Genomic DNA, 15,128 nt, shown 5'->3' with positions numbered 1-15,128 from the left:
ACTGACTTGTGTTGTCAGAGTGTATCTAATTTTCTTTCTTTTATAAGTCATTTGTTCTTTATGTCAGGATGCCCAAGATACTTTTCTTTTTTGCTTTGAGTCTAGTATTTCATAAGACTAAGTATTGCATGTTCTGGCTGTTCTTTCAATTTGTGGCTTCAAATCTTATTCTATTTCATGAAATTATTCTTGAATTATACTTGAATTATACTCTGTAGAATCTTTTGTAATTCTTTATAGAAACCTCAATTTGAAGTTTGTGTGATTTTTCCCCATGGTTAGATTCAGGTTATGAATTTTGGGAAGGAATTTATGGGGGTGGTATTGGATTCTCAATGCTTCACATCAGAAGGCTTGTAGATATGTTTGTTCCATGATTGTTGATGTTAATCTATTTTTTAAATCAACTAAAGCTTACATACAATGAAATGCACCAATACTAAGTATACCATTCCATGAGGTTTTAAAAATACTTACACCTCCCAACCTCTACAAAGATAAAAAGTACTTCCTACCATCAGCAAGTTTCCTAATGCCCTTTCCCAGTCAATCTCCACTCCACACAGGCAATCATTGTTTTTTCTTTCCCACCACAGATTTGCCTGTTGTAGAATGTCATACAATTGGAATCATACAGTATGTACCCTTTTGTGTAAGGTTTCACTGAAATTCATTACATTGTTCTATCAGTCATTCTTTTTTATTACTGAGTAAGTAGTCCATTACATGATTACACCACAATTTTTCTATTCCTGCTATGACAGACATTTCAGTTGTTTCCAGTTTTGGCTTGTTAAGAATAAAATTACAATAAACAAACATATACTTTCATTTCTCTTTAGTAAATACCTAGAAGTGGAAGTGGTGGGTCACAGGGTAGGTTTATGTTTAGTTTTATAAGAGACTGCCAGACATTCTTTTTCCCAAAATGGTTGTGCTACACTCCTATTAACAATGTATCAAAGTTCCAAGTGCTCAAAAAATGTCACCAAAGTTTAGTGTTTTCAGACTTTTAAGTATCAGTCATTGTGGTGGGTGTCAGCAGTATTTCACAGTGGTCTTAATTTGCAGTTCCACATTTCCCTTATGACTAATGACACCAGTTTTTAAAAGTGCCTACTGACCGTTCGTACATCTGCCTTTGTGATATTGTTCAAATCTTGTTCATTTTTTAAAAATTGAGTTTTAAGAGTTATTCATATTATGGGTACAGGTCCCTTTTCAAATCTATGTTTTGCAAATATTTTCTCTGTGAAATGAGTAGAAGCTTTAAATTTTTATGAAGTCTGATTTATCAATGTTTTTCCTTTATGGTTATTGCTTCCTGCGTCCAAAGAAATTTTTTTAATCTCCTATGCTAGAAAGATATTCTCCCAAGTTTTCTTCATTTTAGGCCATACATTTAGGTCTATAATCCATCTCAAATTCTCTCTCTCTTTTTGGTATGCTATGTGGCAGAGGCAGATATATGTGTGTGTGTTGTTTCGGCACCATTTGTTAAAAACACATTTCTTTTTTCCCTTGGCCTGCTTTGGTACCTTTGTTGAAAATCAAATGGCCATATAAATGTAGGTTTTATTTTTGGGCTCTCTATTCTGCCCCACTATCACTCTATTCTTACAATAATGTGACATTATTTTGACTACTGTACCTTTATACAAAGTCTTCAAGTTAGGTAGTATAAGTCCTCCAACTTTGTTCTTTTTCAAGATTGCTTTAGATATATGTCTTTTTATTTCAATATAAATTTTAGAATAATTTTGTCATTTTATACAAGAAAGCATGTTGGTTGTGGCTGTGCACAATCTATAGAGTTGACGTGCTGACCATGGGAGTCTTCCATTTCAAAGCCTTCCATTCAAAACGGTATCTCTCTCCTTTTATTTAGATAATTTCTCTTGGCCATATTTTGTGGTTCACTATTGATGTCTCTCACATCTTCTGTTAAATTTAGTCCTAGGCAGTTTTTAAAGTTTTTTTTTTTTTTTTAAATACAAAAGATATTTTATAAAACTCCATTTCCCAACTGCTTGTTGCTAGTGCAGCTGACCATCGAACCACACAGGGGTTAGGGGCACCAACCCTCAGCACAGTGGAAAATCCAAGTATAACTTATAGTTGGCCTTCCATATACATATAAGCTGTGGTTTTGTATCTGTGGAGTCAATCAACTGGGGATCATACCACAGTATTCACTACTGAAAAAAATCTGCACATAAATGAACACCAGTAGTTCAAACCCATGTTGTTCAAGGGTCAACTGTATATAAAAAATATAATTTTTTAATATTGACTTTATATTCTGAAATTTTGTTAATTCTGTATAGAGTCCTTAGGATTTACTATGTAAATAATCATGTCACCTGTGAATAGACACTTTCATTTCTTCCTTTTAATTTGTATGCATTTTATTTCTTTTTCTTGCCTTACTGCACTTGGCAGGATCTCCAGCACAATACTAAATATAAGCAGTGAGAGTAAAATCCTAATACTACTCCCAAGCTCTGCTTTTATTGGAGAACTGGGAACACTCAAAGATAAGGCTACACTGTTGCTATCCTCTCAGAATCCCTTCTCTCCACAGATTACCTACTCCTCAGGTTACATTAAAGTCTCTCAATCCTACAAGACTCTACCCTCACACCTGGCTCCTCTTTCCCCAGGGAACAGTGTACTACTCATTGCCAATTCATTCTCTAATCCTTGGAAAGTCACATCAAACTGCCAAATACAAAGCTCTCTCCCACATTTAATTACAGCTACCATTTTAAAACCTAAATATGTCAAGGTCTGTGGTAAACATCTCACATCATTCAATGTATGTGATCTTTATTCCTCACTACAATGTTTCAAGGTAGGTATTACTATCCATCTAACAACTCAGGAAGAATTAGGGTTATTATACTTGTCCAATGTACCAATACAGGACTGTTAATTACATTAAACGAATACTATTTTAAAACAAAAAATAACTTTCTAATTATACAATGTATAGGAAAAAATAATATAGAAAACCCACTGTAAACAATTATGCCCCCAAATACCTTTTATTTGTTATTTTTAACTATTCTTTCTTCATACCCCGTTCTTCTTCAACCAAGTACTTAATTCTCCCTTACTGCTACTCCACAGGTTCTGCTCTAGGCCTCCTCTCTGAATAGATTACTCTACTCAGGTGACTGTCCATCCATAAATCTCAACTTCCATGTGCATACCTCTGATCTCACCAAGTCTTGGTACCAAGACTTCATTATCTGCTACCTTCCAATTCTGCTCCTTCTGTTTTTCCTTTTCAAATTAATTACTTATTCATCAATTTACTTTGCAAAGAAATCTTATTTTTGACTCTTCCTTCTCCAGTTCCAATACAATGGTTCCAGTCCTTTAGATTTATCCTCCAAAACAAGATCCTTAACAACCTAAATGTCTGTCAACAGGAAAATGGATAAATAAACCTAGTACATTCTCACAACAGAATACTCACTATACTATAGTGGGTAAGATATAGAGCAACTACTGACATTTTGGGCTGGTTAATCCTTTTTTATGGGGCTGTCCTCTGCATTGCAGATGTTTACCAACACTCCTGATCTCTACATACTAGATGCCAATAATGCTATCCCTAGTTGTGACAACCAAAATTTCTCTAGATATTGTCAAATATGCCCTGACAGAGGCAAACTTGCTCCTGGATTGAGAACCACTTGATCTAGAGCCCTATGCATCACTACAAATCTCAAACAATTTTGAGCAAATAAAGAGAATTAAAATATGATACCATTCATATAAAGATGAAAATACTGTATCGTTTGATATATGAATGATATATATGACATTATAGATTGTTTATGGATACATTCATAGAATAGAAATCTATCAAAACATGCACAAGCAAGATAAAACACTAAAATCAAGATGGTTATTACTTCCAGTGGAAAGTCAGGAGAATAGGTTAGGAAAGCTTCAACTGTATCTCCAGTATCTTATCTCTTTTGTAAAAGAATGGCCCAGACAGAGCATATTTGGCAAAAATGTCAGTATTTCACAAAGCTAGGTGATGTGCACACTTGCTTTTTTCTCCGTACTTTCAAGTACACTTAGAATATTTTATAGAAACATAAATGCAAAATAAACTTGCCCTTACTGACCTTGTTCAGGTTTGATTTGACAGCAAACTTCCTTTTAAGTCATTTAGCAGGTGAACACAGATGCTGCCTTAACATTTTTCTTTCCATTGTCAATTCATTTTTCTGGGAATGCCCAAGAACTAAGAGACCTTATCAAACCATGTCAATCAGTAGTATAGTACCTAGTTTAAAAGGTACTCTTAAGTAACTTCCACTTTATGCCACACCACTTCTTACTTCTTATAGTCTTTTTCTAACTGAGGCATGTAAGAAACTAAAACAATTAGAGAGTCCCAAATTTGTTTTCTAAATAGCTGGCTATGGTCATAATACAAGATGTATCTTAAATAAACATTCAGGTCAGATATAAATTATAATTATAGTAGGTTCACTTAATAAAAGTAAAAAAATTCATTTTCTAATAAGAATACAATTAAACTTTCTTGTTGTTGCTAGTTTGATGAGGAATTCACTAAGTTCTCAAAGTGTGATGAACAACAGAGATTTTTATTTCTTAATCACTCCCACTGGTCTTTCCTGGAATTACTTATACGTTTATTGAATAAATAATCAAAATTATAATTTAGTGTCATCATAATTTCTAGACTACTGAATCTAGGACATTCTGGACAAATATTTCATATGTCAGTACATTATAGACCTTTCCACGAATAAATTTTTGAAGGATAGGCACCTAGGGGTAGGCATTTACATTAATAAATAACATTTAAGGACCCCTAGGTCATTTGTTAAACTTAGGATAAGAGGGGCTGATGTCTAAATTTGACTCTTCAGTTGGCTTTGTTAACATAGTAAAATGGCTGTCATTGAAGTGACTGGCTTTTCTAATGTGCTACTTAAAAATAACTAAAGCTGCACTATTTTATACGATTGCCATTACCCAACACGTATCGCTGTGCATGGAATGCGTGTAGTCTGTATTAAGATGTGTTACAAGTATAGAATACACAAAGGATTGTGAAGACCTAGTACAACAAACAACGTAAATATCTCAGTAATTTAAAGATACAGATTATATGTTAATATAATAATTTGGACATACTTGGTTAAATAAAATATATCATTAATAATGGTAATATCATTGTTATCATTTTTAAAGGTGCACAAAAACTACTTTTGACTTAAGAGGTCAAAAGGCATGTAATTTAATATACAATTGCATCAAGTTTTACTGAATATACAGGCAATAGCTAAAATACTCCTAACTGCATGATCAAAGGGGAAAAAAACCCTCTTATGATAGCTGGAGAAAGAAAACTTAACATGCAAGACTACATTTTAAATAAAAATATCTGAATACTGAAACTTATAAAACTTAAAAGAAAAATAATAAGATTTTTAAAAAAAGTTTCAAAAGCATAAAGGTGAAAAACAAAGATTTGATAAAAGTTACATAAGAATTTTAGTCATCATCTTCATATTAATCAACTCCTTTCCTGTCCTTCCTTAAAACAATAAAAATCTGAACTTAAGGACTCCCTCTTTTAGTATTTTCTGAAATGTTCTCTTTACTAACAGGGTCTTAATTAAGAATTATTTGTTAGGTTTTAACCACACAACTAAACCCTCATACTCACAAAGTCTTCCTCTTCAAACTGCAACTTTTCCACCTTGTCTTCTTTCTTTTCTTCCCTAATCTCTGTAGGTGGCTTTTCCTGAAAGGTACAGCCTTTCCGGGAGTGGAAGCTGCCATTCCAGTGGCGATGGTTCCCTGTGCCACCCCCACTACGCTGGCTCATGCCATCATGACCTCGGGAAGAGCTGTGCCAACCAGACAGGTTCCCTGTGATTCCAGCATATGCTCCCTTAGAGACACTGGAGTCCACAGAGTCATGGCGGAACAGGGAGGGCTGGTGCCAGGAATCTAAAACGGTAATGAAAAATAACACATTAGAGATTGTTTGTTTTCTGGAAGTTCAGAAACAACTGGGCCAGATGCTTCCCGATCTAATTTATAGTACTGCCAAAAGCCCTTCAGGGGACCTTTATAATAAAAGATTAAGCCCACAAAAAAAGAAATCACAAGTTACATTTTTCTTTTTACTTTAATGTAATTTCTATATGAGTTCTTCCACTGAATAAATGACTCAAGAGAACATAAGAATGATAGACTTGGAAAGCCAGCACAGTTGAGTAATGACTACTGGAGGATCTACGTGAGCATTATGTTTACAAACAATCTTTATTCTAAGATTATGGTCATGTACCTTCAGCCTGGGCTTGCTCTGAGTAGCTTAAATAGAGTCACAGTAGTTGGGCAAAGCTTACCTCCTGTCGTTCGTAGAGGTCCATTGTTAAAAAAGCCATCAGAGGAATTATGTCGACGACGGCTTACTCCAAATCTACCATCTCCTCGGGGTAGGTGTTCGTGTTTTTCAAAGGTGGCTGTAGGTGACTAAGATGATAAAGTATGGAGAAGCAAACAGATAAGTAGATATACATATGTCTCTCTCAGTATCTTGGATTTTGCACCAGGCTTTCAGAAAACAAGTAGTAACGGTGGCAGAAACCCCCATTTTGAACATATGGGCCAGAATTATGGATACCACTGTTCTCTGAGTTAGAAAGGTTACATATTCAATCATTAACTGAGCTAATGGGGAGAAAAGGCAACAACTTCAATTATTTATTTGCATGAGGGGAGAAAAACCTTGTTAATATCCAAAAAGAATAAGCTCTAGAACTTTACTCTTAAAAAGACATTAAGTTAATCTTGCAATAGGAAAAGCAAAGCAAGATGTTTGATTAAGAAAAATTTATCTTCTTTGGACAAATGTGCATTCATTGCGAAGGTCCTTCTCCCCCCAAACCAAAGTGTTCTGCAGCTAATATAGGAAGTCTTAAGTGTGCTTAGCATGAGAAAATGAGAAAAGCTTAGCATGTAACGGAAAAAAACAGGACACCTGGAGGTAGTAGGGCACACACTGACATGGACTGCCTAATTATTTATACCCTATTAAAAGAAAGTTAACTTTATAAAAACATATTCAAGATCCTCAGGCAAGGCTGAATACACACAAAAAAACCTCTGTTAACTAAACTGTAAAACAGAGGTCATAGGCAACATGGGGATGAAAAGAACTGGTATTTGGATAGTTACTAGGAATAGAGGACAGTACCTTAGCTGACTGTGGTGTTGAGAAATTTAGCCAAGCAGGAACAAAGTCATGCTGCGCCATTTAGGTCCAGTGTCTCTTTTCAACAAGGTGAGGCATCCAACCTCATGGCCAGGATCTGAAAATGAGAAAACTTAAATCACTTACTCTTCCAAGAAAACCTGACAGCAATGTGTAAAGGCATCTGTGATTATTTTAAGGGTCCCCTTTTTACAGAAAGACCCGCTCTCTGAGCCTTTCTAGACTATTCATTAGGCCCCATACCTCAAAGAAGTTCTAAATAAAAGCAACAGTCTGTGAATATATGACCATGAAAAACAAATAAACTGAAGGATGGAACACAGATAGGGAAGGTTATATGAAAGCAGCTAATGAATTCTTCTGTTACAGCAGAAGAACCTGAAGAATAAACAACTACTTAAAACTACAAATACTAATGATAAGAGATTAATCTGCTTCAGGTACTCAGGTAACTTTAGGCAAAAGCAATAGAAAACATCTTCCTAGGGAAGGAAGATACAACCTCTCAAGAGTTTTTCTATTCAGTTCATATTAATTTCTTCAAACTAGCATCAGTTTCCCTGAGAGACCCACTGGCATCTCCAAATCACCCTACTGATAGCCTCCAGAATACATCAGAAAGCAGCAGATATTTTCCATAATACATATACACACACAGTGCTCTCCCACAGTAGACACAGAATACTTACCCCAGAGTGTAACCTCTGTGGTCCTGTTTCCTGAACTCCTTGAGTCTGCCAGCTGGATTTCCCACGAGGTTTTCTTGTTAAAAGGGTACTTGATTAGGCTGGCCAGCAGCACGCCTTTTGATGAAGCACAAAGAAGCCAGGCTCTGTGTGGATTACTCTCTCAATCCCTTTAACTGCTCATCTTAAACTATCTAGCTCCTGACACGTTTCCAAAAGGGGGAAGGGGAAAGGGGAAGGGGGAGGGGAATATAAAAAGTATTTGTTACATTTAAAAAATGGGGGGAAGGGGAAAGAGCTATATCAATGTTCACCTCATTCAACTTCCTTGAGTGATGGCACTATGACGTTGCTTAAATAGATAATATGTGGACATTTGCACAGTGAGTGCAAACACTGTTCATAACAAGGTCATAGCTTAGAAAGACAGGTGGACATCTGTGTGGGCAAATAATGTCATCGAATTGATAGATCAAAAATAAAACACTGAAGAGCTATGAAAGATCTTCTGAGCAGTCAACTCCAGTAGCAAAACATCCACGTTACAAAGCCCTTAATTTACAAATCTCATTATTTTTACACAGCTGCTAAAAATATTGTGCAGATATGTATTTATATTTGTCTTATCCTTCAAAATCTAATGACATAAGAAACCTTAAAAAAAAAAACAGACAGGAATTTGATACGCTTTTCCCTCCAAATAGCAGCTTTCAAGCCAAATTTCTTGGTATAAAGCTCCCAAATGTATTTTCTATTTCTTTGGTCTTCAAAATTTATAAATTCACAGCAAAATTAAAACAAGTAGAAAGACAGGGCTTAAGAAACAGTCAAGGACAAAGTTCCAAAGTGAGGTTTTCTTCTCTTCAGTTTTTTGTATTTCACTTGTTCTGCTCCTTCCCGAAGATAAGCTGAGTTAATGGAAGGTAATAAGACTCTTCTGCTTTCGTAGAGAAGTCACTTATTATTTTGGATCCACTCCCATCATTATCCACTCATTTAAAAGGCCACTGGAATCTATTACTATAAATGAAAAAACAAAACAACTGTATCACAAGAGGCAAAATCATTATTTAATACAGTTGCTAAAATAAGACATGGTCAAATGCTCAACTAAATAAAGGTCTGAGTCAAAACTCTTGCTGCATGGAAGCCCTCAATGTACTTTGGCCTTGCCCCTCTGCCATGATGTCCTCCTCATTCCACTTCAGGCTCCCACACTCTGCATTGGTCTGCCCTAGTACTGAGACACTGTTACAACCTTGATGTGGTCAGCAAAGATTCCATGCAAGGGAGGAGGTGAAAAATGGAGATTGGTTACATACTGGGATCCGATCAAAAAGTAAAAAATATTAAGGAAAAATGGGAGTCAGATTTCTTACCATGAGAGAAATGAGACAACGATAAAGAAAATTTCAAAGTACTTACACAGAATGACAAAAAACACTATGAATAAATTTGCACTATGAATAAATTTGCCAGAGCAGTACTTAATGGACAATAAGCTTTATAAACAACTTAAAAAAAAAAACCAGGACTAAATCCAAACTGACCTAATAAGCATTTTTATCACAATAGGAAAAGAGTAATTAAGCAAACCTAAAGATACAGAAAGGACAGAAGCAAAAAAAAGTTCAGAAAAAATAAAGATAATGAAAAGAAAAAAAAAAATTGAGGGTGTTACAGCTCAGTGGTTAGAGCACATGCTTGGCGCATGAGATCCTGGGTTCAATCCCCAGTATCTCAGTTAAAAAGCAACTTAATAAATAAACTTAATTACCCCCTCAAAAACAAACCACACAAACAAAATAAATAAAATATATATTTAAAAAATGTTAAGTAGGATTTTTTAATTGATGTACTATCAGTTTACAATGTTAATTTTTGTTGTACAGCAAAGTGATTCAGTTACATACATATTCCTTTTCATATTCTTTTTCATTATAGGCTATTACAAGATACTGAATACAGTTCCCTGTGCTATACAGTAGGACTCTACTATTTATCTATATTATATACAGTAGTCAGTATCTGCAAATCCTGAGCTCTCAATTTATTCCTCCACCCCATTTTTCCCCCACTGGTAACCGTAAGTTTGTTTTCTATGGCTGTGAGTCTGTTTGTTTTGTAAATAAGTTCATTTGTGTCATTTTTTTAGATCCCATTTTATCAAATGGTATTTTTCTTTCTCTCTGGTAAAGCTGCTTGGGGAAAAAATACAAATAAAATAGCATGAAAAAGAAAAAATAAACACAACATATTAAGAAATGTTATGAGCAAAACATTATGATCAATCATATGCTAATATATGAAAATAGTAAACTAGATACAATTCTATGAATTGGCGAAAGTGACACAATAATAGAAAACTTGAATAGACCTGTATATATTATTATATATACCATGGACATTTAAATATGAGTCAGAAAGCTCCCCCTTCCAAAAGGGTACCAGGTGAAAAAGAAAAGCTGACAGCTTGTAATTTGGTCTCTCGGGCAGCAAAGAGGTGGCCTCATCAGTGAGCTGGGACAGGATGGGCTGGTTAGCACCCTGGTCCAGGCCTGAAGTTAGAGGCCAGCCTGCACAAAGAATAGCTAGTTCAAGGATAATCCCTTGATAATGGTTCTGTGGTCCAGTCCAGAGATCTTTAAAAATTAATACTAATTCCAAGACACACACTGGGAAGACCAGCTTTTAATATCAACACATTAAAAGAAGTCAATTCATAAAAATAAGAATAAAATAAGCAGGACTTCATAACTCATGAGATATGGGGGATAAGGAAGAAATATAAGCTCATACTCTGATTTCTAGCTTGTGTAACTAGATAGATGCTCATCACATTACTCATTGATATAGGGAGTAAATCCTGACTGGTATCGTTCCTTTAGCGTAATTTAGGGTTGTTTTTATATAGGTCTACACCTGCAACACCTAGTATATGATGACAGTGCCCCTGTAATAAGTTCTTACGGAAAAAATCAATTAAATCAAGCTTTCTTCTGGAAAAGACATAATTAACTGTTTGTTGCATACTTTTTGTTGTAAGAATTCTGGTTTAAACCACAGAGAATCTAAAATTCAAGGCAGGGAGATGAATCACCCATCAGGTTATAAAACTGTCAGACACGAAGGAAAATACCTCAAATCAAAAACATAAACAGTTCCCCCTTACAAACCCCACTAGGCACTTCCAATTGACCTGCACCATTTTTTTCAGTCACCATTTAATCCCACATTTCTCTAGCATAGTCCCAGCTGAGGCAGTGATTGCAGAGGGAATATTATCTGGCAATGCTTTGCTACTAGTATCAAAGTTCTAAAGCTGTATTATATCCCATAACCGCTTATTAACCACGCCCAATATACTAGAATGTCAAGCTATGTAAGAGTGTCTGTGTATATATGTGGTGGGGAGATGAATGACAAATGGGAAATGAAGAAAGAGGAAAGATAAAGGAAAAAGAAATTCCTATTCTAGAAGCAAAAGACTAAAGTGAAACATGGCAAAGTGCCAACTGGCCAAAACTAAAGTCAATAATGGTTTACTAGAATGGTGGAACTATAGGCATTTTGTTTTATCTTCTTAGTCAAATGCTTTTGTAATGAAACTGTTTTGCTCTATGAATTTTTGTAACTTTTAATAAAATTTTATAAAGTTCTTTATGATGCCTTTGGGGCCATGGTTATTTTTATAAAGTGACTAATTTGAGGGGGGCTTTTGCTTAACTACTGAGAAATTTTGAGCTCAAAACTCTCTTAGAACTTTAAAGAGAAACACTGCAAGACTAGATAGGGGAGGGGAGGGAATCAAGATTTTAAAAATGTTAAATACAAGATGTCTAGTATGTGATCTGGAGCTCAGAGAAGTCTGTTCTGGAGATAAATTTTTGGGAACTGTTAGTGTTTGGTAGATGGTGCTTAAAATCAGAAGAAGAGATGAGATCTAACGAGACTATAAAGATTTATACAAGAGTTTCCAAGTCTTGTCTATTCTATTCCTTAGCTTCTGTTTCTATTTGCCACTCCAGGTTCCAATTACTCTCCAATAAAAAATATGGTTTCATAGGCACTACTTACTAGTCTCTTCCACCCTTTGCCTCAGTCTTTACTCTTGGCTGCAGATCTTTTTTCTTAAGTCCAAATTCAAATGGTATCACTACCCTGCTCAAGTTTTCTGGCTTTCTACCAAGTACAGAATAGGATTTAAGTTCCTTGGTCTGATAGTCAAAAAATAAGCCTTTCCCCACAAGTAACCTCCCTCCCTGAAATCCTCAAGGTACTTTAATTGTGCCTTCTAGTGCACTTAACACTTGCTCCTTCCAGGGTAGTTATAAATGTTGATCCTAACTTCCAGCAGACCAAAAACTTACTGCTTCTAGAATCCTGCTCTGCCCTTCTTTGAAACTCACATAGTTTAGCATGGTGCCTTGCATGTAGTAAGGATTAAAAGGTTTAATGAACTAATTTTTACAAATTATAATAAAGTAAGGATGCAGAAAAATTGGAACTCTTCATACATTGCTGGCAGAAATGTAAAATGGTGCAACTGCTACAGAAAATAGCTGGTGGTTCCTCAAAAAGTTAAACAGAGTTAGCATATGACCTAACTTTACTATGCCAAAGTATGCAGCCAAGAGAAATGAAAACACCATGTCCACACAAAAACTTGTGAGTGTTCACAGCAGCTTTATTCACAACAGCCACAAGTAGAAGCAACCCAAATGCCCATCAACAGATGAATAGATATGCAAAATGTGGTGCATACATACAGGAGAATATTATTCAGCTATGAAAAGGAATGAAGTGCCGATACATGTTACAAGGATGAACCTTGAAAATATTGTGCCAAATATGCAAAACACATATTACATGATACTATTTAAATGAAATATCCAATCCACTGGGACAAAGAACAGGTTAGTGGTTACCAGTGGTTGGGGGAGGGAATGTGACTGCTTAAACATTTGAGGTTTATGTTTGGGATAATGAAAAAGTTCTGGAACTTGACAGTGATGATGGTTGCAAAACACTGTGAATGAACTTAATGCCACCAAACTGTACATTTTTAAAATGATTACAATGGTAAATCTTTTGTGTATTTTGGCACAGTTTAAAAAAGTATAAGTAGTTGTTAAACTAATAGAAATGGTCAATATTAAACATAAACAATGCTTTATATTGAACATTCTTTTCCAGGTTTTATCTAAGTGTTTTGATCTCTCCGTGCAACATGCATAACAGAACTGCCTATTTGAATACTTGATACAGTCAATCATTTAGAAACATTTGTTGAATATTTTAGCTTTTCAAATCCTATGACTTACTGGCTACTTCATGTATGCCTGGCAATCTACAAGATACTTCACAATATGACCTAATTTTATACTTTACAATTAAGCGGCTAGAAGAGGATGTCCCTGCCAAGGGCCTTATCTCAATCTCCTCTACTTTAGGCTCCCATTACCACTTCACTTCACCTGTGTGTTCTTGATCTCAGTAACTCATTTTCTCCACAATCCAATACACCCACCAGTCCTGGTAACTCCAACCTCTATCTACACTGGTTTCATTCAGTTAACAAAAAAACTGACACCCACATCTCCCCCAACTTTAAACAAAACCCATTCCTGAAGTCTGAATTTCCCTCTAGGTATTTATGTTCATTTCCCTTCAGTCTTAACAAAACTTCTATAGAGAGCATTGTACTCTTAGTATCTTCATTTTCTCACTCCCCCACTTATTCCTCAGTTCACAGTAAATTTAATTTCCCCCACAACTCTAATGGATATTTATCTGTCCTTTTAATTCTAAAATTTGATGGGTAACTCCATTTCTTTACTACTAAAATGAAAACTGTGCTACTTCCCATGTTGCTTTGAAGATTAACAAACCAACAAATATAAAAATGAGCATATTACTTCTTAATTGATTCTTAGTCAAAGGATGGGTGAAACTAAATACAAAGCCAGTTGAGTTACTTAGTCCTATTCTGGAAGAAGTCTTAATTAAAACACTGACTTATGCAACTCCTAATATACATCTTATCCTTCCTTCCTTTCTCCCTCTGATGCCAGGTTAGCCCCCCATTTCAAAGATTAACAACAAGAAAAAACTGAAGCAGCCTCTAAAATGTTAAGGGACTTACCCAAGGTAACACATCTAATAAGCAGCTAGGTCATGCCTGAAACACAAGTCTTCTAACTTCACTGCTTTCTGAATTACACTGTGGTTGTTCCTCTCCAGTCATGAAATGATTCCAACAGAAAAACAAATTCCTTAAAGTCTTATAGAGCAAGCATACTGAATAGGGATGTTAAATATATATGTATGTGTGTGTGTGTACATATACTTTTTTTGGTCTTTCTGTATTTCTCTCATTATTTGTTTATTTGTGTTAGCTGAGACTAGTTTCCAGGCAAAACTGAAAAACTTGAAAAATTAAACCTTTTTATGATAAGAAAAAAAGCATATAATAAAATGTGGCTGGTAAGAACATGGTTCCCAATCTTAAAATTACAATCTCATGTCCTTAGCCGTAACAATACTTTAAAGAACATGATCCATAAACCCAACTCCATCATACGGAAAAATAATTCAAAACACATACTGCTGAGCCATTAAGCGCCAAGGACGTGCCATATCCACAGCTAGTCTAGGAAAAGGAAAGCAAAGAAGCCAGAAGAGGTTATTTCTGCAAAAGGTTATCAGGCTTAACCCAAGTGATCTTGGCTAAAACGGTAAGTGGAATTTGAAAGGAACTTTCCTGCCTTCCACTTTTGTATGCTCACTTCTCTGAAACTGGTCTGCGTAAGAAGGCACCTGTGGTCAAGACATCATGTTGGTTCTTTCCCATCCTCTTTCCCAGGGATGGTTCACCAAGTACTCTTCTCCTTCTCACCCTTCTTACTATGGTGTGCTACCCCAAGAGTATTTTTTTTTTAATGAAGTCTTTTGATTCATGTTGGAGTGTTCCTCTTGTAGAGACAGGAGTGATGACAATTTTTGTTTAATGACCTCACTTCCTGGTCCCCTTACTAATATCAAAGAATGTTTCTGAGAGCAAGTATGATGAGAGCACAAAGGTTGTGAGTAAGGTATAGAGCATTATTACATTTAGGTGACAGAATTGTAGCAATGCTCCTGGTGAAGCATTTTGG

The 15,128-nt window shown here is 35.5% G+C and overlaps 1 protein-coding gene across 6 annotated transcripts in view; it reads right to left on the bottom strand.

Moving 5' to 3' along the window:
* GPBP1L1 (GC-rich promoter binding protein 1 like 1) overlaps window positions 1–15,128 on the bottom strand; it is a 48,499-nt gene that overhangs the window by 15,498 nt on the left and 17,873 nt on the right. For all 6 annotated transcript variants that reach the window (XM_010950691.3, XM_045513477.2, XM_010950684.3 and 3 more), the window contains 4 exons: window positions 7,975–8,991; window positions 7,268–7,382; window positions 6,417–6,543; window positions 5,726–6,012 (listed from right to left, as the gene is read on the bottom strand). In XM_010950691.3, coding sequence (XP_010948993.1) covers window positions 5,726–6,012; window positions 6,417–6,543; window positions 7,268–7,327 — 474 coding nt within the window. In that variant the 5' untranslated portion in view covers window positions 7,328–7,382; window positions 7,975–8,991. The remainder of the gene's footprint in view (window positions 1–5,725; window positions 6,013–6,416; window positions 6,544–7,267; window positions 7,383–7,974; window positions 8,992–15,128) is intronic.

Source organism: Camelus bactrianus, chromosome 13 (genome assembly GCF_048773025.1).
Source record: "Camelus bactrianus isolate YW-2024 breed Bactrian camel chromosome 13, ASM4877302v1, whole genome shotgun sequence".
Taxonomy (NCBI): Eukaryota; Metazoa; Chordata; class Mammalia; order Artiodactyla; family Camelidae; genus Camelus; species Camelus bactrianus.
Note: the sequence above shows the minus strand (reverse complement) of the source record. Positions and strands in the feature narration are given on the sequence as shown.